The 24091-nt window shown below is 42.0% G+C and overlaps 3 protein-coding genes across 3 annotated transcripts; 2 read left to right on the forward strand and 1 right to left on the reverse strand.

Moving 5' to 3' along the window:
• Positions 1-636: 636 nt before the first annotated feature.
• On the reverse strand, positions 637-12743 carry slc25a47a (solute carrier family 25 member 47a). The gene is made up of 6 exons (XM_079646624.1): positions 12194-12743; positions 11755-11798; positions 11592-11663; positions 10739-10912; positions 10289-10553; positions 637-3397 (listed from the first exon to the last, which is right to left on the reverse strand). The coding sequence occupies exons 1-6, from the start codon at positions 12228-12230 to the stop codon at positions 3084-3086; spliced, it is 906 nt and encodes a 301-aa protein (XP_079502750.1). The 5' UTR covers positions 12231-12743; the 3' UTR covers positions 637-3083.
• Positions 12744-12895: 152 nt separating this feature from the next.
• Positions 12896-19484, forward strand: LOC307017120 (mitochondrial basic amino acids transporter-like). Its single transcript, XM_079646623.1, has 4 exons — positions 12896-13302; positions 15505-15548; positions 15700-15783; positions 16769-19484. The coding sequence occupies exons 1-4, from the start codon at positions 13275-13277 to the stop codon at positions 17537-17539; spliced, it is 927 nt and encodes a 308-aa protein (XP_079502749.1). The 5' UTR covers positions 12896-13274; the 3' UTR covers positions 17540-19484.
• A 1240-nt stretch (positions 19485-20724) lies between these two features.
• On the forward strand, positions 20725-23486 carry LOC307016118 (uncharacterized protein). The gene is made up of 7 exons (XM_079645156.1): positions 20725-20891; positions 20984-21238; positions 21356-21649; positions 21733-21786; positions 22475-22573; positions 22917-22963; positions 23047-23486. The coding sequence occupies exons 1-7, from the start codon at positions 20834-20836 to the stop codon at positions 23158-23160; spliced, it is 921 nt and encodes a 306-aa protein (XP_079501282.1). The 5' UTR covers positions 20725-20833; the 3' UTR covers positions 23161-23486.
• The last annotated feature ends 605 nt before the right edge of the window (positions 23487-24091 follow it).

Below are 24091 nucleotides of genomic sequence, written 5' to 3' on the forward strand. Positions count from 1 at the left end.
CCTGTAACTTTATTCAATGTGATCTTTGAGTGCTTGCATGATTGTGGCTTGTTGTTGCATAAGGGGGAAAAGACATGCAGGGTTTAATTAAAAGCAGCTAACAAAGGCAACATTGAGCCGTTTTCTTGTTTCACAGTACAGTCAGCACTTCAGCAAGTATCCGATTGTGAAAAAAGCCTAACCCGCACTGGCGTGGAACCCAAATAGAGGGCGTTCAAATTCAGCAAGTGTTTTATGTAAGGCCAAATGGTCAACCCTTGTAGATCATAGGCGGTGAACTTTTCCAGTTATGCTGTTGGGTCACTTGAACTAATTAACCCTGACTAATGTCTGTAGAAGTTATAAAACATGTTATGCAGTCCGTTGAGAAGATTGTGAAGTATGTTGAAGACCTATCGATTACCACATGCACATCAACAACAATAATAGACACTCCTTGTGTCTTTAGTTTGTTTGTGTTTGAAGCATTTGTTACTAATCTTGCAGCAGAACTGACTGAGAAATGATCTCCTGGGGGTCTAACCCATGACTTCATCCATTGAGCAAATCTGTTATTCGTAAAGCAAATAAATCATCACAGTTGAGTTCTTTATAATTGGGCTTTATTGCACCCATGGTGGGACGAGCCAATTACACATGTTCAACAGATGAAAACATTAATCTAACACATATCTCACACACAGTTTTGTGAGTAACAATGACAGAGAGACAGAGTGTTCATTCAATCGGATCTGAAGCGGTTTCCTGGTTTGCACTTGATTTTGCATGTAGGATAATCTGATTCGGTTAATTATTTCATAAACAATAGGCTTGTTTGTCCCCTCTTATGTAAAATGTGGAAAGAGGTTACTGCTGCTTTCAAGACATTCCAGGCAGATGGATATTCCTGCTTGCACTTTTTAAAATCTTCTCTAAGTCCTTTTGCACACCAGACCAATGTAAGGATTAAGTTGTGATTTATTTTAATACACTTCAGATAATTTGTCCAAATCTGGGGAAGCAATAGTTTCCATTCAACTGTTGTGAAATTATTAAAGACAACTTTTGAAAATTCTTTCGACAAAATGCTCTCACATTCCTGCAGTAAAAGTTTAGCTTTTCATTTAAAAAAGTATCTATTCTTTGTTATTAATTTAGCCATAGTTTTGTCATTTAACAAATACTTTTCGGCTGTTGCAATAAACTCATTTGCCATTGGATGCTTCTGATACCTTCAAACTCACAGACAAAAAGTATAAAAGTGAAAAATTATACCGTCAATGTTTGCATATCTTTAAAATAATAGATTGCACAAGATGAAGGTACTCGCTATTAAACAATTGACATTGTACAGTGCATTTTAGATCAAGATTGCATAGAAACAAATCAAAGTAAATTGCATGCATTTCTATTTGACAAAAATATGATTAAATAGATCAAGAGAGACAACACACAGATAAATAAATACAGACATACCTTATTTAAATGGACAATAATAAGAGGAAGAACAAGCTGAAAAAAAGGTTTGAAACAGCTGGGACCAAGGCTGTGAAATTGAATTGAGGTTTGCAGACACCAATGTGAATGACATTGCCAAGATGGTGTCAAACTGCAACACTAGATGGTGGTACAAACCCACAGAACGGTTAAATCATACAGGACACATTTCTGCAGTGCCTGCTTTACCTGGTATTAGTGGTTTAGGGTTAGTTAAGGCATGTGTTGGGTTAGTAATGAGCAGTAATAAAACACTGGTTAATACCGTATTTCATTTTTTAGTAGGACTTCATTTATTGTGGAAGGCACAAATAGCATTTTCATGATACTCACACAAATAAAATCTCAGAAAATATGATTCACGCATTTCCCCCTGATAGAGGAACCGTGATTTTACAGTTCCCCCACTCTGAAAACAGATATATTCCCTTGTCATGCCACAAGTTAAGTTAAAATACCAAATATTTGACAGTTAGATGGAATAAAACAAGTACAGATATGCTCCATTTTCAATAACAGACATCTTGTTTTGAGGATCTTTTTTAATTAACAGCAGTTCAGCAGTTGTCGTGTATAACAATGATAAATAAACATTACATGATAATCCAGGGTCTGTTGGTTCCTATTGGGATTATTTTTGATCAATTAATCCTCTCATTAATCCAGATAATCAAGGTTTTAAATTCCAAGATTATAGTTGCATTGAGATGGTCCAGCTTTGCGATTTTGCTGGAAATGAGTGATGAACAGTGTTGGATGCAAATGTTTTAGTAAAGTAAAGGTAGTAATATCAGTGTATAAATAATCTACACTGCCCTAAAGTAACAGTCCTGCATACAAAATTCAACTGACCTAAGCATACATCATGTACAAAAAGTGAAACTAGCCACTTTCAGAATAAATTAATTTTAAAATTACAATTATTGCTCCATTCATATGTTCATTAACCAACTTTGGATAGCTTGTGAATTTCACATATCTTAACCAAAAATACATGATAAATGTGTTGATATGATATTTGTATTATAAATACAATTCTTCAAAGGCTGTCGTTTAAATGTATTATTCTATATGCTACAGGTAGAAAGTAGCAGGAAATGGAAATACTCAAGTACAGTCCAAGTACCTCAAAATTGTAATACTAATACCAATTCACTGGTCAATAATGAAATACTCGGAGTACAGGCAGCAAGGAACTGGACGGGTATCATACTCTAAATGATGCGTGCTGCAGCTCATTAATTATTCTAAAGTTAAATATAGTTTATGTATTAGCAGTCTACAAACAGTTGAGGTTACATGTAATGCTTCTTTTCTGGTTAAAGACTGAAGCTGTTATACAAACTGTTCTCTTGTCATTAACATACAGATAAAACAACTTAGACAGGGAGGCCATCTAGTGGTCAGAGGTGTGTAGTCCAACTTGTAGTACTGATAAATTACCCCTGAGCATATAAGCATAAATGTAACAGACGGATTGTGGTTCCAATAGAATACTGCACTGCAAAATACATTTTCTTCACAAAAAAGTCTATGCAGTTATGTATGTAAAACCTCCAAATTAAACATTATAAACATAATAAACCCAAGAAGAACCAGCAGGCAGGTTATTCGAACCCAAACCGAGGTTGTTCAACACTGTCATGTCCTGTTTGGAGGAAGCCGTTGAGAACCTCGTATGTGACGAACACCACCATGTTGACGGGGAAAGCGCGCAGACAGTTGATGCCTAAGCTCTTGAAGAACACCCCTGCCCCCTCCACCCTGGCTGTCTCAGTGATGCAGTGGATGAAGCCCCTGTAGCGCTTCGTCTCCCTCGCCCCGTCCAATTGCAGCCGGGCTTTGATCACGTCCATGGGCGTTCCTAAAGTCCAACCTACCATTCCTGATATTCCACCGGCCAGCATCACAACACCCCAAGCTGGAGGAAATGAAAAGATACTGACATTTAGAAGAAGATAAATTATCTTGCTTTTTTATTTCTGAAAGATACAATTGGACCTTTTGGAGTAGGGTTGTATTAAGTACTTAGCAAAAGAGATATATCATCAAAGAAGCAAACAGTATCATATGAATCTAAAATGAATCAATATCAGTTTATGCTATAATAACAATAATTTAACCGCTTTAACTTGAGACAGCCCTTTCTGACATGGATGTACAGTGGGGCAAAACAATTATTTAGTCAGCCACCAATTGTGCAAGTTCTCCCACTTAAAAAGATGAGAGAGGCCTGTAATTTTCATCCTAGGTACACTTCAACTATGAGAGACAGAATGGGGGGAAAGAATCTAGGAAATGACATTGTAGGATTTGTAATGAATTAATTGGTAAATTCCTCGGTAAAATAAGTATTTGGTCACCTACAAAACAAACAAGATTTCTTGCTCTCACAGACCTGTAACTTCTTCTTTAAGAGCCTCCTCTGTCTTCCACTTGTTAACTGTATTAATGGCACCTGTTTGAACTTGTTATCAGTATAAAAGACACCTGTCCACAACCTCAAACAGTCAGACTCCAAACTCCACTATGGCCAAGACACCAGAAACAAAATTGTAGACCTGCACCAGGCTGGGAAGACTGAATCTGCAATAGGTAAGCAGCTTGGTGTGAAGAAATCAACTGTGGGAGAAAATGGAAGACATACAAGACCACTGATAATCTCCCTCGATCTGGGGCTCCACGCAAGATCTCACCCCGCGGGGTCAAAATGATCACAAGAACGGTGAGCAAAAATCCCAGAACCACACGGGGGGACCTAGTCATTGACCTGCAGAGAGCTGGGACCAAAGTAACAAAGGCTACCATCAGTAACACACTACGCCGCCAGGGACTCAAATCCTGCAGTGCCAGACGTGTCCCCCTGCTTAAGCCAGTACATCTCCAGACCTGTCTGAATTTGCTAGAGAGCATTTAGATGATCCAGAAGAGGATTGGGAGAATGTCATATGGTCAGATGAAACCAAAATAGAACTTTTTGGTAAAAACTCAACTAGACGTGTTTGGAGGAGAAAGAATGCTGAGTTGCATCCAAAGAACACCATACCTACTGTGAAACATGGGGGTGGAAACATCATGCTTTGGGGCTGTTTTTCTGCAAAGGGACCAGGACGACTGATCCGTGTAAAGGAAAGAATGAATGGGGCCATGTATCATGAGATTTTGAGTGACAACCTCCTTCCATCAGCAAGGGCATTGAAGATGAAACGTGGCTGGGTCTTTCAGCATGACAATGATCCCAAACACACCGCCGGGCAACGAAGGAGTGGCTTAGCCAGTCTCCAGATCTCAACCCCATAGAAAATCTTTGGAGGGAGTTCAAAGTCCGTGTTGCCCAGCGACAGCCCCAAAACATCACTGCTCTAGAGGAGATCTGCATGGAGGAATGGGCCAAAATACCAGCAACAGTGTGTGAAAACCTTGTGAAGACTTACAGAAAACGTTTGACCTCTGTCATTGCCAACAAAGGGTATATAACAAAGTATTGAGATTAACTTTTGTTATTGACCAAATACTTATTTTCCACCATAATTTGCAAATAAAGTCTTTAAAAATCAGACAATGTGATTTTCTTTTTCTCATTTTGTCTCTCATAGTTGAGGTATACCTAGGATGAAAGTTACAGGCCTCTCTCATCTTTTTAAGTGGGAGAAATTGCACAATTGGTGGCTGACTAAATACTTTTTTGCCCCACTGTATATATGTATATAACTATTTGTATAGATATTTTTATATATATTGTATTTTGTATTCCTCGGGATTGTGGGAAACGGTATTTCGATCTCTCTGTCTGTAAACACAAACTGAAAGATTGACAATAAAGTTGACTTGCCTGATGTTCTATTTCGTATATGGCTTCGCCCTCTAAGGCTATCGCTATTGGGTAATCCCCCTGCGCCCCCGCGCAGCACTGAAACACTTGTAGTCCAAGCCCACCCGCAAGGTGGGCCCCACCCTCGGGCCTCCTTCCGGTATAAATAGGAAGGAGGCCCGGCAATCTGCTCCCTCTTTTCTTCAGCAAACCACGGCAGTTACTGAAGCACAGAACCATTATTCATCATGAGCAACAACTGCGTCCGAGATTGTCCCTCATGTGGCTCAGGATATATCATGAGCTATGACCAGCACGCAATGTGCGAATCCTGCCTGGGGCCAGAGCACGCGGACGCGGCTCTCAGCCAGCAGGTCGCTTGCTCACATTGTGCCCGTCTCCCATCAGCCGACAGGAAGCGAAGAGCGGACGCTCTAGCTGCTGCGGCCGACGAGGACGATTGGGCCGTCCAGGAGCACGTGGACGGCAGCATGTCCCTGGAGCCGAGTGCCGGGCAGGAGTCGGACGACTCCTACCCCGTCTCCCTCCATGGTTCACCGTGCGGTTCTCCCCTCCCTCCTCTCCCCCGGACAGGGGAGACAGAGTGGGAGCAGGGGGCTGGTTTGGCAGCCGAGCACGCGGTCCCCTTCTCCGTCGCCACAGGACGGCGCCCTACGTTGAGCTTTCAGGCGGCGGCGAATATCATCGCACTGCTCTCCAACTCGGTGGTGACTGGTAGAGCGGTCCACCACCGAGGCAGAGGAAATGAGCAAGGCGGCCAGCACGGCGCTCACTCTGTGCGCGTCCGTCGCTGTCTCCCAGGCGAGGATTTCCACGGGGGTGACACAGATCCAGCGCCACCTCGGGCTGCAGCAGGCGTCTGTTACGGAGACGGCCAGAAAAAGTGCTACTGGCCGCTCCAATCAGCCCGTACGGGCTGTTCGGACCCCAGTTCCACGCCATGGTGGAGTCCATGAAGACGGCCGCGGAACAGGTGGACGGCATTTGCCAGCATGTCAGCTGGCTCCAGCCTGCTGAGCGCCCACAGCGGCACCAACGCCGCAGCAACCGCGGCATCCACGCCGGCCACAGGAGGCCGCAAGCGGAGAGACGCCCACAGCGACCGCCTCAGTGTCAGACTCGCCCTTCGGCGGCTGCAGGGGCTCCGTCCCACGTCTTCGCTCCCCCGCCACCCCAGAGACAGGGTCTCCCGGTGACGAGTCAAAGGGGAGTGAGGCTCGCCCGCTCCTGGTCTGCTCCGCGAGGGCCTCCGAGGAAGCGGAGCCGGTAATTAAGCCAGCTGCCACTAATCTGTTGATTAAGTAGACAGCAGGGATCCCTGCAGAAGCCTGCTGGTTTTAACCCATCGGTTAATAACCTGCAGAGCTCGCGGCATTTCTCTCACCGAGATATGCCTCCTACACACGGTCATAATAAACCCATGAGCGCCGTTATAACGCCTCATGTGGGCAGCACTGCACACACCTCCATCCATCCCCTGAGCGTGTACGCGCCTCATGATGAGAGTCGGAGTGAGACGCAGTGTGTGGAGGCCCCCGCGCAGCCCTTTCGGTCCAAGCCCACCTTGGGTTGCCTCACGCCCTGTGTAAACCGGCTGCCTATAACCTGTCGGTTAATAGCCAGCAGGGCTCGTTGCTAAAGCCTGATTTTACCCTGTTGGTTAATAAACTACAGAGCTCGCGGGATTCCTCTGTCCGAGATACGCCTCGTACACACGGCCTTAATAAACCCATGAGCGCCGTTATAACGCCTCATGTGGGCAGCACTGCACACACCTCCGTCCATCCCCTGAGCGTGTGCGCGCCTCATGATGAGAGTCGGAGTGAGACGCAGTGTGTGGAGGCCCCCACGCAGCCCTTTCGGTCCAAGCACACCTGGGGTTGCCTCACGGGCAGCGGCGGCAGGGGCTCCGGCGTGGCTCGTCACCATGACGACCAAAAACACATCTCGAGCATGTGCGCCCGCTCTCAGAGTTTTTCTCAGAGTGGCAGCGCGTGTGTCTGATGGACAGATGGATGAGCAGGCTGATCAGCAGAGGACACGTCCTGCAGTTCGCCTTTCCCCCCCCACAGTTCAATGGGATACAGGAAACACTCCTGCCCTCCCAGAAGCTATGTCTTACGCTCCAATCCGAGCTGCTGGAACTCCTGTTGAAAGAGGATATTTCCAGGATTCCTCAAAGGGAGGAAAATCAGGGGTTTTCACTCCCGTTATATTTCTAATCCCGAAAAAGACTGGGGGAATGAGACATCCTCGATCTGCCAGTATTCCACATGCTGACGATCAAACAGGTGCTGGAATGTGTTCACCAGGACAACTGGTTCACTTCCATCTGAAGGATCCATACTTCCACGTACCCATCATCCCGAAACACAGGAAATTCCTGCGTTTTCTCATTTCAGGGAATATCAGACCAGAAAATCGTCTGCGTTTTTACTCCGCTATTTTTCTAAATCTTGGAAAAAAACGGGGGAGTCGCCCCGTTGCTGTACAATCAATGTGTTGATTTGCACAGACAACAGGCCACGGCTATGGAAACAGCCTACCTCAATCGCCAGGGAGGAGTACGATCTGCGCAGCTTCTGAACGCAGCCAGGCGGCTGCTGTTCTGGGCGCGCACACACGTTGTTCTCCATCAGAGCAGGGTATTCCCGGCGAATTGAACAGAGGGGCTCGCAGAGCGCAGCAGCCGTGTTATGCGAGGAGTACGGAGACTCAGACCTGTGTCACGCGCACTGGCGCCTCAGTGGGATTTGGCTTTGGTGTTACGCGCACTAAGCAAAGCCCCATTTGAACCTTTAGACCAGGTTCCCCTTAAACTGTTGTCAGCCAAAGTAGTATTACTTTTGGCTCTATCAGCGAAAAGGGTGAGTGATTTGTCTGCTCTCTCTGTGGCTCCGTCATGCGTCCGGATCCAAGGAGATGGCAGTTCAGCTGTTTTACGCCCTAACCCGGCTTTTATGCCAAAGGTCATCACAAGCTCTTTAGAGTCAAGAGTGATCACCTTGGATGGCTTCTTTCCCCCTCCTCACAGGTCGGAAGAAGCCGCGTCTCATTTCCTCTGTCCTGTGCGCGCGCTGTCCTGCTAGTGGCGCGCACGGCTGCCTTGCGCCTGTTTGTGCATTATAGAGAGCGCTCGATCGGGCAGCCTCTGTCTGCACAACGGCTGTCACACTGGCTGTGTGAAGCTGTGTCACAGGCATATGTCTCCTCTGGGGTGGATCCCACGGAGAACATCAATGCGCACTCCACCAGAGGAATGTCCTCCTCCGCGGCTTTGCACGGAGGAATGTCAGTGGAAGACATTTGCACTGCTGCATCTTGGTCTTCCCCCTGTTCATTTATTCAATTGTATTTAAGGGATGTCTCCCATTCCTCTCTGACACACCCGGTACGGAGTGTCTTGTCAGAGTGAGTGACGTCAGGGATCCAGCTGTGCGCCTCTCTCCTGCCTCTCGGCAAGCGGAGAGCGGCCCCGTTATCGCTCTTATAGGAGGGATGTTCCTTTTTCCTCTGACACACTTTGTACGGAGTGCCTGGTCAGAGTGAGTGACGTCAGGGATCCAGCTGGGCGCTCTCCTACCTGTCTGACACGCAGAGAGCTGCTGTTCCCCCTCTATGATCGCTGGGCAAGGTGGGACCTTCATCTCTACTTTCTCACAGCGGCTGGGTATGTATTGTTCCCAGCCTTCACCCAGTCAGGGAAGATAGGCATGTTTTGCTATGTTCCAGGGACGGTGATGTGCCATTACGCATGGCACAACAGGCATGGGGTGTTATTTAGCAGGTGTGTCTGTGCTTATAGTGCCGGGCGGACCCAGTGGGGCCCAGACTACATCATGCTTCGCCCTTAACCCAATAGCGATAGCCTTAGAGGGCGAAGCCATATACGAAATAGAACTGAGGTTACCTACTGTAACCCCAGCTTCTATGAGTAAATGGCGCAGCCCTCTAAGCGCTGGGCCCCACTGGCTCTACGAATAGCTGAAGAAAAGTTATTTTGTATGGGAGCAGATTGCCGGGCCTCCTTCCTATTTATACCGGAAGGAGGCCCGAGGGTGGGGCCCACCTTGCGGGTGGGCGTGGACTACAAATGTTTCAGTGCTGTGCGGGGGCGCAGGGGGATTACCCAATAGCGATAGCCTTAGAGGGCTGCGCCATTTACTCATAGAAGCTGGGGTTACAGTAGGTAACCTCAGTTTTTTCTCAATGGAGACTGATGGCTCTGAAGAGAACACTGACAATGACTTTGCCACCCAGATAGATATAATAAATGGATCAAATGGCTTTAGTTCACAGTCTTTTTAGGTGGCTAAATATGTTTTGCTGCTGTCTTTTTAAAGCAGCACGTTGCTTTGCTCCCGTGCCATTACTCTTATCTGCTTCTTCAAACTAGGGTCTTGCCAACTCCCATTTCCTTTAGGTAATGCACTGATAAGGGATGAGTATTGCACACGTCTGCTTTAGTTTATGAGCAAGTTTACAGCTATTGCATTACTCTCAATTTAGATTGTGATACAACAGGATGACTGACGCTGATAAGAAGAAGAGCTGTGAATGAATCATTCAATAATCGGGAATGACTTAATTCAAGTTATTGAATGTGACCATGTGAATAAACATAATAATAATATAAATAATAATCATCACATGACTTGGGCTGTAACAAAGTATATATATATTTGTATATATACTTTTCTTGCACTATTTCTATTTGATTTGTATCTACATTTTTGCACATCTCAAAATATTCTCTTGCACTATTTTATCTGTTTTATTTATTTGATGTCCTATATATATTTATGTTGCACTGTTGGAGGAGCATGTGACTTAAGTTTTTCATTGCCATATCTACACTGTAGCTAATGTGCACATAGAAGCAATAAAGCCTTGAATCTTGAGATGAGCATAAAAGAAGACACACTTAAAATACAAAAATAAGCCTTTTGTGGGTATCAACGTGGTGTTGACTGCTCTCACCTGGTCTTTTCTTGCTGCCGCCTGACAGCTTTTCACAGATGGTTGTGTAAGTCAGAAAGTATGTGGCGAAAGATGGTGCGTCTCTTAGTACGAGTGGTAGAGCTCCTTTGTAGAGCCCCCTGAACCCATCCTCTTTAACAATGCTGAGCAGACAGTGGACTGGGCCGCGGTACCTTGGTTTGGGCATGTTGGTACCGCCTCGCTGGGATTCCGTCTGACACTGCAGACGCACTTTTACTATGTCACCTGGAGACATCACGGACGTCTGTTGGAGGCAGAGACGCAACAGTGGGAATTAGAGGAGGATATCTCAAAATGTGAACAACTAAGACTATCTGTAAGGCTTTCTTCATCAGGGAAACCAAGGGAAAATGTTTGTTTTTAGGGTTTAAACTGCCATATATACACATACATTGCAAAAAGAGGGGGTTGTAAAGTCGTATCCATTACCTGAGCTATCCCTGCCAACATGCCTGACAGGAAGACCTCTGGTTTGGTGTTTGGACCACCTCCTCGCGCCTGACTTAGACATTGCAGGCAGTTCCGGTATGTGCCAAACACCACTGAGGAGGTCATAGAGATCGTAGTGATGGGTAAGGACAGGCCTTTGAAGAAGCCATGCACCTGAAACAAATTAGAGGAAACAAAGATGAAACACAGAGCAGCAGCAAACTAAGAATGCTCCTCCTCATCTAGGATCCTGTTATTTTCTCTACCTGCTTGTAAAGTGTCTTTTAGCACCAGGATCAGCAATGCCATGTATACCATATTTACATTATTATCTATCACTTCACTTTTTATGCCTATAAACTGTCTTTTCATGCTAATGCAAGTCCAAATTAACTTTGATAATGAGCATTAGAGCTTCAAAGATGAATCTATTAGTTGTCAACAATTAAATCAATCAACAAATATCATATTGTTCAAGTAAAAGTCAAAATTCTCTGATTGAAATGTGGATATTTGCTGTTATTTTTAATCCACTATGTCAGTGAATTTATTATCACTAAATGGTGGGGGAAAAGGACAGCTGAGTATGTCATACAAGTCTTATAGGCGGAAACAGTGATTTTTTTACAATTTAACATTTTGTTGATCAAATAACCAAGTGGTTAATCGAGAAATAATTGTGAGTAATCGTTATCTTAACAATAGCAGATACCCTGAATAAAGTTTGTGTGAGAAAGTTGTTGAAAATGTGTAGTGAACATGTTACACTTTAGAAACTGTTACATACTAACTTGTTTAAAAAGGACCTGTCGACCCTCACGCTTGCACTATTTGTTACACCGGTTCCACTTACCCCTTCTTTTGAAAAAGTCTCCGCTGCACACTGCCATATCCCAGTGAACTGTTTCTGGGTTTGGATTCGGACCTACAAAAAATAAGGAATATGATGATTCCCCTTCGTCACATCACATAGCCAAATTGACATCGTGTTTAAAATAGAGGCCACTGCAGTTTACCTTGACAGTGTCCAGAGGGTAGCCCACTGCAACTCCACATGCCCCTGTGTGTTTCCAGAGAAAAGAGAGGAGCATCAAGGGCACAGAACAAGAACAGAAACACAGTGATCCTAAAGATTATGAGCTGTAACTGCAACCCTTCAACATGTGTTAAACTGAGAGGACAGTCAAACGTGTTGATTTGTTGCCTAACTGTAACACTGCCTACAGGCTGTTTACATGAATTAAACATGTATACGACATGCGTTTTAACAAGGTATACCACGAATAAGAGGAGAAGCACACAATGTTTAACAACGTAACATATATATGTCAGGGTTAATATAATCTTCCTATATGCTGTTATATGGTTATTGCATCATGCTATTACAGTAGCTAGCCATTTAGCCAACCGGCTAACGTTACATTAGAAACCGGCAGGGCTAACATGTGCTGTTACCTGCAAGGGATCCAGACACAAAATCCTTGATATGCATCCTGTCAGACGGTGTACGACCAACAGATACTTGTCAGATAAGTCCCCATTCTTGCTCTAGCAGCATGCTGTAACCTTGAGTATGTTGCTGTTACGTGTGTAGCGGAGGCGTGACAGGACTACTAGCCGGCTCGACTACAAACATTCATCCCGATTTTTGTCGAAAACAGCCGAAAGATTTACTGCATCTAAAGAGTAGACTTTGTATGTATACACAACAATTAAACGATCAACACAAAACCTTAATTTTCTGATTATATTGTATATGATATGATACAAACTATATTATATTATATGAGGCTTTACAGGACAACGTTACTTTTGAAACCCTTTTTGACTGAACATTTGAAGGGTAGGTAGGCCTACCAGATGATATAATTTGTCAAACCGCCTATTCATGAATAATGAAATTAGTGCTCGATACATTTATCGAGCACGTTTGAATTATGAAACAAATGCCTCTATCCATTGACACGAGAATTCATGGCGATTTCAAAAGCAAAACATCACATGCACTTATGACGAATTTAAACATTGGGGAGTTCTTGTGCTGAGCAGCCAATGAGTGACGAGGATTACGTCTGAAGCGGGGTGTCGGCGGCAACTCTTCATCCGGATTGGATAGAAACTCTAGCGAGGCGGGTAAATCCCGCCCAGTACTAATTATTTCCGGCGACGCTAGTTAGCTTGCTAGAATAAACCTTCTTGATAGACAGCTTTAGCGGTGAGGCTGTCTGCATTGACTGTTAACGCCAGAACAGTTCACTGAGAAGGTCAACAGGAGAGTATTGTGAGGATAATTAGAGGACAAGCTTAGTAATACGACCCACATTACACATATTGGCTGCATCTGTAGGTTGTTGTCAGGTCATAGAGGGGGACTAGGACATAGCTAGCCAGCGCTAGCTAACATAGACGCTAACTGAAAGTGTCAATCAGTCTACCTAACGGTAGATTACACAGTTGGTGACTGTAACTGTCTGTTTCACGGTAGGTAATATTTAGTCCATCTTCCGCTACTGTCAGGGGACGTTGAAGAGCGACGATGGACTTCGTTGCTGGATGCATCGGAGGTGAGTCATTTATATTGTGTTAGATGAGTACATTTGACAACCTTGATGTGAGGAATTATATTAACATATATGTAGTGAAATACCAATTTGTTATTCTCTTGTAACAGTTAAAAAACATGAACCATCTCTACCATTGTGATGCGACTATATCTCAAGATTACAAGTGCATTTTTGAAAATTCCACCACAGGAAGTCATTCTTTAGCAAGTGTTGTAAATACCTCTGATTGTACTTGACCTGGTTGCAAACTTTCACTTTGAGAAAAGCTGTAAATGACTCTGCCTTACCTCCAGGGTCAAGTAGAGGATGAAAATATGAAATATTTTGGAGAGCTCACTTCCTGTGAACATTTTCCTTGTTGTCCTACAGTAGTGTTTTTAATAGCAAAACACTTAATACATGTTATGTTACACACTTTTTGAATACAGAATTTGAAGTTAACATGGGAAAAACATTTCAGGTGCTTGCTAACCAAGGATGCTCCAACCTTCTGCATTTCTCCCTGGTGTCCCTCCACTTGGACACCCTGTTGAGAATCTCAAGCATGCAAACATTACATAAGTGCAACCTGAGCTTTAACGCTAAGATGGCTTGGCTGTTTAAAGTTTCCACACACCATATGCAGATGACGTGAATCTACACAGCCCCAAACCGCAGATCAATCCCGTGCTTTCTTTCCTTAACGCTGACTTTCATGGCACATCCCACCCCTCTCAGTGTGGTACAATTCAGGGAAATGGGAAGCTTGCTGCTGCTGACGACTAAGGATCACTTTGTTCTTGTTTTGGTCAAAACGAAAGCTTTACATTTGAAACCACTGATGTTGACATTTAAACCAGCTTGCTTTGGCATTCAAAGCTGGCTCTTGACACACTAAATAAAACTGTTTTAGCAGCTATGATTAAACACACTCGTCCGGTTGTTTTCCCAGCACTAGGATCAGAGCAGTGCAATGAGGTCAATTACCAATCAGCATTGTGTCAAACCCACGCCTGCTTGTGTTCTTTTCCTAGATTACAGTTGGGACTCATTCCTGATTGGGCCTTTTCACAAATAAGTCACACAGCAGGTGCTTATGACGGATAAGCTTCCTGTGGTTTGTTTACTGTTGTGACACAGTGGGCCAGTAACTAAATGAAACTGTTGGCAAAATATCTCAATTAAGGCAAATTTAGATATTCACATTGCCTGTAAAACCCAAATGCTGTCCTATTTTGGATTGAGTTTAGATTCTTTTTGTTTTGTGGTTAAAGCCTAATGTTGTTTGTGGCCTTTCCAGGAACTGTAATAAAGTTTCAATGGAGACTGAGATCAGAAGCCCAATCTGGCATCAGAACTTGGGCATGTGATTCACAAGCACAGCTTATGTAACTTTTACAGGCGCTCCAAATAAAGTTTAGAGGGTGATAATGTAGTGTTACCCTGGAGGAGATGGTGGAACGCTCTAAAATTATACAACAGTGCCAGCAGCAAGAGGTTTGGCCTTCAAACACGAGTAAAATATGCCAAGAACTAAACAGGCCTGATGTGTTTGTGCTAAAGTAATCAGAAAAAGTGTTTATAAAGCAATATAAAGACTTAGCAGATGTTTGGACTGTGTGCAAAAAGGCAGAGCTGGCAGTAAATAACATTACGCTTAGTGACAGATGTGCAAAACAACCAGTGTTAGTGTGTGCTTAAATATCTGAAACACCTTTGTATTTAACTCCCACAAGTTTGGCTTTATGATTATGATACCATTGGGCACCTACTGTGTTGATGATTCTGAAGATTGAAGCCTAATAGAATTTTTTTCTTTTTAAATTGTGGTGTCATTAATTTATTAACAAAAATTGAACTATTTGATTGAATGAATGTGTCCATTAGGGCTGAACAATTCATCCAAATGTGGGCATCATTGCTTTTTTGGAATTGCATGAGGCAAATAATTAATAATTCAGGCTGCAATGTTTGTCAAAATAACATTTTTAATCAAATATTTGCTTGACAACAAACCATATTCTACAGACTTAAATAAATATCTTTATTTGGTACAAATCCTTAAACCATAGCCATTTTTTATTGTCTTTAAGAAAATGTAAATGATGTAAAAATCACCATAATAATTTTAGTATTCTTTTATGAAAATCATGTTAAAATTATCATTACGTCTATTTTTGTACAATTTATTGTGATTAAATATGTTGTTCCTCTTGTCTGCAGGGGCTGCTGGAGTCTTGGTTGGACACCCATTTGACACGGTTAAGGTGGGCCAAGTGCTTTTTTTCTTGAACAGAATACTGTTTATTACCGGGTTATATAACAAGCCATTTTAGGCTATACTCTGTACCTTTAAACATATGAATGTATACCTGTGTTTTTTCTGGCTTTAACAGACTGATGTTTCTTGTTTTCCAGGTGAGGCTGCAAGTCCAGAGTGTGGACAAGCCTCTGTACCGTGGGACCTTTCACTGTTTCCAGTCCATCATTCGGCAGGAGACGGTACGTGGTTTTATTTCCCATGCTAATCCAATTCTAATGCGTGCTGTAATATAACCGATAAGTATCTATGGTTAGGTTATATACACGGTGTCTTCTAGGTCAGCTAACTTAAGTTAGACAGAATCTATCTTTAGCAAAGTACGGCCAACATGGCCGTTGTGGCCTCTACTTGTTTAAAGGTAGTGAGGTCAGAGTGAACTGAGAGTTATGTCACTCTTCATTTTAAGACGGAACTTTAATTAGTGAGGCCTAAGTGTGGGATACTTGGATACTCTAGGTGAGGGTTCAGACTTGTCCATTGATTTTCCCCGGTTTTAAAATGTTTTCACTTTCGGTGTTAACATTGTGATCTTTTTCTTTTTGTTAACAATTAGATCAGTTATTTTTAGCCCAGGGAGTATATTTACATCACAGGATTTTCTATTCCAAATGTCAGAATATCTATTAGCTGTTGAAGGGTGGTGGTGAAAAACATATTTTGTGACAAGGTGAACTGAAGGAGCAGTGTTTCTCAGGATCTTTGCTTTGGAAGCTTCAGGTCATTTTGTTCACGTTTACTGCAGGCACCTTTATTACAGAAAGACAGAAATTGTTCGATGAAGTTGGCTACATGTGTTGTTTACACTAGAACATATTCTGCTTTTAACAGGAGCCAGCCTGCTAGATTTCATCTGCAAGTTTTTTGACATAGAAACACAGTAAAACTTGTCAGAGTTTTACATGTGCTCAACCCGTATTTTTACGATTGTATTTCTATTAGTTTTAGCATTGGAGCCAGCTCTGAAAACATTGCATGATAAGCAACATTCTTTTGCCAAATATGACCTCAACAGTTATTAAACCATTGTTTTATCCATTAACTGAGTAATGTAAGTGAAAGACAACTTTTGCAATTAATCTAGAGACCCTACATTTAATTGTTTTTTAAGATTTTGGCTATGTGTAAAAACATGTTGTCTAATACGATGTCTCTGACCCTGCACAGTTATTTGGTTTGTACAAAGGCATCGGATCCCCCATGATGGGCCTCACATTCATCAACGCCATAGTGTTTGGAGTCCAGGGGAACACCATGCGCCTGCTGGGACACGACACCCCGATGAACCAGTTTCTGGCGGGCGCAGCAGCGGGTGCCATCCAGTGTGTCATCTGCTGCCCCATGGAGCTGGCTAAAACCCGGCTGCAGCTGCAGGGTACTGGAGAGAAGAAGTCCTCCAGGAAGTTGTACAAGAATTCCCTGGACTGCTTGGTACGCATCTACAACCGGGAGGGTCTGCGGGGCGTGAACAGAGGCATGGTCACCACACTGATCCGCGAGACACCCGGCTTCGGGGTGTACTTCCTGGCCTACGACGTGCTGACGCGTGGACTCGGGTTTGAGCCAGATGACCGCTTCATGATCCCCAAACTGCTGTTCGCAGGGGGCATGGCTGGCATCGCCTCCTGGCTGTCCACCTATCCCGTGGATGTGATCAAATCGCGGCTGCAGGCGGACGGGGTGGGGGGGGTGTACCGATACAGCAGCATCGCCGACTGTGTGCGGCAGAGCTTCAGGAGAGAGGGCTACATGGTGTTCACACGAGGCCTTACCTCCACGCTGCTGAGAGCCTTCCCCGTCAACGCAGCCACTTTCGCCACCGTCACCCTCATCCTCATGTACTCTCGGGGGGAGGGGCAAGGACCTAAAGACTGCGAGTTGGCCCCGACGGGTCACCAGGCGCAGCTTCAGCAGCAGGCCCACCCCTCCAGCCTGTGATTGCACAAAAGTCTCAACATGGGCACTTTACTAGAGCATGGAAAGAAGAAACAAACATAAAAAAACAAAACGTTATTATTACTGTTACTAAGTCTCACAACAGACTAGTCATTCCCAATTGTAAGTCAAAAACAGTCTGTCATTTTAAAAAGGAAACCAAGGAAAATAAGTGTATATTTTTCTCAGTTTCAGTCTCGCCTCTGACGATGCAGAGTTGTAAACGTGTTACCTCTAATAAGAAATTAAGTTATTTTGCATCAGTTTTACAAATCTCTTGTGTTACACTGATCCAGACTTGTTACTGAGCCACAAAAGTGAGGGTGCGGCTAGGTAGCGTGTGCACTGAAGGTTGATATCTCTATATATATATATTTAACTGCATCTGTGTTTATATCATTGTCTTTGATTCATTTATTTTCTAATGTTTATTGGAAACATTTTCCCTGCCTTATAATATGAATAATTGTATTTTGCTGAAGCTGAAGCACCTGTTTGTGACTGAATTGTATCCTGTGGAGAGCCGAGAGAGAGAGATGGAATATAGCTTTTTTTTGTGCAGAACTTATCACTTTTGTGTGCTTTTAAACCAAATGAACATATAGCAGCTACAATCTTATCCCCACTTAAGCACTATTTCTCGATGCGGCGCACGTCAGTACCCAATTCTGACTGAAATTGAAGGGACTGAAGCGTGCGTAGCAGGATTTAGAGATGGCCTTTTGTTTTAGATCTTGTTTGTTTGTTTGTTTGTCTGTATTGCATTTGAGGTTTTACCAAACAATGTGAAGCTTATTTATCACTTTAACTTTACTTCTGCTTTAAAGGCCTGATCCAGAAGTGAAACAGGATACATGTTGCCCCTCACATGTTCCATTATTTTGTTTCATTTTTATACTTTTCAGTTCTTTTTTTCAAAGCTTTTTAAACTGCTAGGGGATTTCTAAATGTCTAATTCATTTAGTATGACCCTTATCACTTTATTTTCGTTTTATTTACATTTTTATAAGATAAAGATAGAAGGTATTTTTTCTTTGGTGTACCCATACTGTACCTCCCCCTCTGGATTGGGGCTTTATTGCAGTTTATTTATTTTGCGAGTTTGTATATTAGCTTAATAATGTTAAGGTATTGTTAACGAGTGGGCCTTGTCTGCTTTCTGCATGTGCGTGGTCCGTATCATATGTTTATCTTTCTGTTATTTATGCCTGAATGTTGAAAATCTGTTAAAAAATCGTAGTTGCTCCCCTACTAAAATGCTAATGTGTTGGAAGTAAATCGTAGGTGCTACTGAAACTCTCTTGTTGTAAACTTAACAAGTCATACTACTGTTGTGTGTGAAGACTATCTTTGAAAGGCTGTTAGAGAACAAGAAGTCACGGATGCACTTTCAGTACTTTGAATGTAACACACCTGTACTCGCACGGGAAGGATAAAAAAGATTTCTTGCTTAAATTGAAATGTTTGAATTGTACAATGCTGCTGAGAAACTTGAACATCTCCATGGCTGTAGACTGGTTTGTGGGCGATGAGGAGAAATGAAAGTGCAAAGGGACATTTCTGTTATGTTTTTTTTGTTAAATCAATCATTCCACCTCTGACTGTAAAGTGGATTACATCTGAAACATGGTGATTCGACAGCTAACGTGTAGTCCAGCTGATGCAATATGTGAAGGATGTAACTATTAATGTGAGATTGTGTTGATGTAAATATATATATTTAAACATATAACATATATTTTTCATTCTAAGGTTGTGTGGTTCCCTGAATGTCCAAGTTTAAGCAATTTTAAAGTCTCTATTTCATCAGTTGGACTGGCTGAGGAGATTTTTACCAAAAGAACTAAGACATATGTATATGATATTTTTGTAACAGTCACACATAACCTTTTTGTCTAGATTTGTCACTGAAGATGTGCAAAAATGACTAAATAAAAAGTATTAAGCACCTCCTTGTTTGCTTCAATACAAGACACTAATCTACATTGTACATTACACTGTATGTATGAGCTCATATTCTGTTTGTTCTCCTAGTATGAATACATCTGGTCATTTAAGCATTCAACAAAGTAATGTTAGCATAGGCTGTACCTATATGTCATGATAAATTAATGGCCCAATCGATTGAACCAGTTTTTAACTGGATCATGGAAATTGAAAATAAGGAGCTTTGGGATTTATTTACAAGTAATCAAACTCTTGGGTTGCTTTGAAGGGAAGCTGGTGGCAATTTAATTTGTATAATGGGCCACTGGCATCTAGGAAATGAAGATTGCAATTTTAGATACATTGCCTGACGGTAACTTTTGAACAAACTTTTTTAAGAAAAAACCATAACTTTGAAAAACCCAACCTCAAGTGTAGCTTCCAGTGAGACAGGATCACAGGGAGCTACAAAATGACATAACTTATTATAAATAGTGTAGAAAAGGGATCAGTAACTGTAGTTTAAACTATAGTGCTCTCTGCTGTTGTTCAGTGGTAACTGCAAGAACATCCCAAAGGCTCAGTCTTATTAAGAGAAGTAATGAAAAAATTAAACAATGCTTTCTCTGTGAGGTCTGTTGTGAGTCGTCACCTCTTGTGCAAGGTGCTGCACTGTGCAATGTATCTGAATCTAAATGTACCACTAAATAGTTTAGTTAGTTATATACCTTATCACCTTGAAAATTATTTTAATATCAATCAGACAAAAGACATATTTGAAATATACAGCGCTGTTGAAGTTATAAATACCATCTCCCATAAGATTGCACTTCGATGCTGGAATCTGGTCATTACTAACATCTTCATTTATCCATTTATCTTGTTTAAGGTCATATCCTCTCACAGGACTTAAAAGGGAGAAAAAGAGTCTGTACTGATCGATAAACTTATTTTTATATTGTCTATTAAAATGTCAGAGTAGTTCCTTCATCCTGCAGAATCAATGCTTTTATCTGTAGATGAACAAAAGGTTTGGAACATTACAGCTTTCTTACATTTCCTGTGAGAATGGGACCCTTTTTTTCAATGATCCCAAATAACTCCTTTGTGTTAATGTGTTCTAAGGCATGCAAGTTTTCCCCATTCCGATTTACTATTACTAAACCCTGACTTTCATGAGCTCTTAAATGTGTAAACCTGTTCAACATTATACTCAGTTTAAAGTAAACCTATAGCAGTTAGGCTTTTCAACATACGGAGGTTGAGGATGTTGGCAAATGCAGGAAGTGACTTTTTCTATTGACAAATGCACTAACAACCTGACAAACAGTGAATCTCAAATGTTTCACAGCTAACAGATTTGCACACAGGATGGCTGGAACTGCTCACCTTGTCATAAGACTGCTTCTGTTTTTTTTAATCACGACAGGTAATTGAAAAAATCTTATCTCGTGATAGTTTAATTATCTTATCTGGAATATCTAGGAGAAAAACTGACCCCTCTTTATTTTCTTTCACCAGGTGTAAATGGAGAAGACGGTCTGATACTTGCTGAACAGAATTATCAAAGCTCTTCTCCATGTGAGGAAGGTTTAGTCTGCTTTCCTGTACGGCAGCTCAGAAGTAGCCAAAAAAGTGATTACTTTGCTATTGTCAGTGATGGAGGGATCAAAACAGCTACATCAGAAGACTCAAAATGCACTCTGCAAATCACAGCAGAGGATGTTGGACTTCATCGCTGCCAACAATTTCCAGAGGTTTTTTCACCTCTCAACAGTAAGTACTCTCAAGATTAAAGTGTTACTGATGTGTGGGTTGATATGGTATACTTCACCTGATAATGAGAAGGCTGTGAGATGAACAAACAGTAAACACATTTTTCAACCCCCTCAGCCATCCCAGAGTTAATCCTCATGCCTGGCAAAACAGTGTTGCTGCGGTGCATTTACTTCACCTACATAGAGCACGGGCATTGCTATACATATCGCCGCAAGGTCACACTGACATGGGTGGATGAATCCGGCGCTGAGATACAAGAGGACTCAGAACAACCAATAAAAAGGGAGTCTTCTTGTGATATAACTCTGACTGTCACCCTTCAAAGTCCTGGAAACAAGAAGTTTAGATGCATAGCGTTTGTGGATGGAAAGGCCCAGACTTCAGTGGAGTTGGGGGTCCGAGTCCCAGGTCAGTATGATTTGTCGTGATCAGTAGACCACTAGGTGTTGAATGCAAATTATTAATAATAACAAATGTTTTTTTCTTTGTAGCTCCTAAAGGGAGGGGAAGAGGTCTCGTCATAGACCTAGAACTTGAAAATCAAGGTACAGTAATAATCTGAGACTTTAATTACAATATATACAAATTTACTTTTTTGTAAAACATACATAAATAAATAAAGCTCAATAACCCAAAAAAATTCCTGAAAATGTGAACTATTAATCCTGACAAGAGAACTAAAAGGCACTACATGGTTTTTGTATGATATTGAGTTTTAAAGATACAAATCGACTGTTTGCAGTTAATTTCAAATTAAATATTAAATGGGTGTTTTTTGGATACACACTTATTCGCTTACTTGCCAAGAGAAAATTGTTACCACTCTCATTTAAATATGATTTTCTACGAGAAAGTTAGCTTAGTTTAGCACAAAAAAGCCTAACCTTGGGATAAGTACAAGACTCCAGAAACTCACTCCAAGCAAGCACTCACCTTCACACATAGTTTTAAGACAATATTAAAGTAATGAAATATTCCATTTCAGTTGTTGAGCTTTAGAGGGACTGGTAGGTTATTTGACAAAACCGAGCTGTTTCCTGTCTTACAAGGTTAGATAAGCTAACTGCCTGTTAGCTTTAGCTTTATATAGAAGAGCACTGTCGTGAAAATGGTATCAATTTCAAAATAATTCTCAAACTCTTCCTTTAAGGTTAGAGGAGTTTGTGTACTAGTTTCAGCCATACAACACATTATTTGAATTGTGAAATGATGATGAGTAATTTTCATTTTCAGGTGGCAACCAGAACACAATCGGTTTGGCTGTTGGAGTAGTGGGATGTGCAGTTTTGACAGCACTTGTTTCATTGTTTGTTGTGAACAGAAGAAGAACAAGTAAGTTCCCCTAAACTTCCTCAACCTATGGAAATAGTATTTTGAAAGCGCTGTCATGTAACATGTTGTCACATACCTTAGCACAAACTAGTCCATACATACATATACACACAATCCCTTTCAAACAGATCCCTTGCACAACTGTTCTTTGAGGTCATTGAGGCAATCACTTTACGTACATTGGCTTCAAATATTTTTTAAGTTCTGTTTTCATTGTTCCAAACATGAAGGTAATTAAAACTATGCTTGAGAAATATACACCAGTCTGTACATCACTGAACATGTATTGTGGTAGTTTGAACACAATTGAACCAAAACATGATTCTGTGCATCTTTATTTTAGTGGGACGGCAGGTGGATGAGTCCTGTTACACAATCAGTACAAACAATGTAAGTTAATTATCTTTCAAGAACATACAGAGCAATATTTTGTGATTTGTGTTCCTTATTAGTGTTTCTTTGTGTGTCTTTAGGTCGTGAACGCAGACGATGTGATCTACGCTGACATTATTCTTCCTGTTAGCCCAGACAGATTGCAGGTCCATGATTGCGATTCCACTGTGTACGCCTGTGTCCGATACAAATAGTCTGCTTACCAAACGGCAAAGTGCCGTGCATATTTTTGTTACTGAGCTCTGTGCTACTGCCATGTGTTATTGTACTGTGCTTTACTGCAGTTGTTGTTAATGGTGTTTTTTATTGGATTTTATTGCAAAGCATGTGTTCGGATCTTTAATAAATCAAAAGATGACACAATAGGCTGTATACTGTAAGTCTGCAGTTATTATAGAACAACACCTTACAGTAGTTTGAGAGAGAAGAATATGTACGTGGAAGTATTTTTTAAGATATGTGTTCACTTTTGAGTCTGATCATTTTATTCTTCCTGCATTGTTTGACCATATAATATATTGGTCACGAACACAATTAAATAAATATCTTCACATTTCCTTTTTGCATTTATTGAGCTAGCAGTAACTTTTCATAAATCTTATTTGGAGTCTTAGAAAAGCTGGTTACTGAGGTTGAATACAGCAATATAAGCCACATTACTATAAATGGACTTCCATTAGATCAGATTTCCCTGAGAGAACTGTTTATTTATTGGTGTCAAAACCAGGTAGAGGAACTTAAAGCCCAGTGCAGCACTTCATTTTGGACACAAAACTGCTATTTTGCCTGTACAAACACACTAAATTAGATATGGCGTAGAGCTGGAGTCAGTCTTAAACTCTTTCTACTTTCCCCTGCCAGTACACAGTCCTGTCTGCACACACACACACACACACACACACACACACACACACACACACACACACACACACACACACACACACACACACACACACACACACACACACACACACATACACACACACACACACACACACACACACACACACACAGCCACAGCCACAGCCACAGCAGGTGAGAGACTGCTGGAGCCGGTCCCAGTGTCCCAGTGTTGACCTATTTGCATTTTAAATGCTTGCAGCCAGCCCACACAGTGCAGTGCAG

This window comes from Notothenia rossii, assembly GCF_949606895.1.
Source record: "Notothenia rossii genome assembly, chromosome: 8".
NCBI lineage: Eukaryota > Metazoa > Chordata > Actinopteri > Perciformes > Nototheniidae > Notothenia > Notothenia rossii.

Coding starts and splice junctions, on each gene's coding strand:
- slc25a47a (XM_079646624.1), bottom strand. CDS start 12,230: ATGCATATCAAGGATTTTGTGTCTGGATCCCTTGCAG. Junction 11,664..11,754: donor ACCCTCTGGACACTGTCAAG/GTAAACTGCAGT, acceptor TATTTTTTGTAG/GTCCGAATCCAAACCCAGAA. Junction 10,554..10,738: donor TGTTGGCAGGGATAGCTCAG/GTAATGGATACG, acceptor TGCCTCCAACAG/ACGTCCGTGATGTCTCCAGG.
- LOC307017120 (XM_079646623.1), top strand. CDS start 13,275: ATGGACTTCGTTGCTGGATGCATCGGAG. Junction 13,303..15,504: donor CGTTGCTGGATGCATCGGAG/GTGAGTCATTTA, acceptor TCTTGTCTGCAG/GGGCTGCTGGAGTCTTGGTT. Junction 15,784..16,768: donor CCATCATTCGGCAGGAGACG/GTACGTGGTTTT, acceptor GACCCTGCACAG/TTATTTGGTTTGTACAAAGG.
- LOC307016118 (XM_079645156.1), top strand. CDS start 20,834: ATGGCTGGAACTGCTCACCTTGTCATAAGACTGCTTCTGTTTTTTTTA. Junction 20,892..20,983: donor GTTTTTTTTAATCACGACAG/GTAATTGAAAAA, acceptor TTCTTTCACCAG/GTGTAAATGGAGAAGACGGT. Junction 21,787..22,474: donor CCTAGAACTTGAAAATCAAG/GTACAGTAATAA, acceptor TTTCATTTTCAG/GTGGCAACCAGAACACAATC.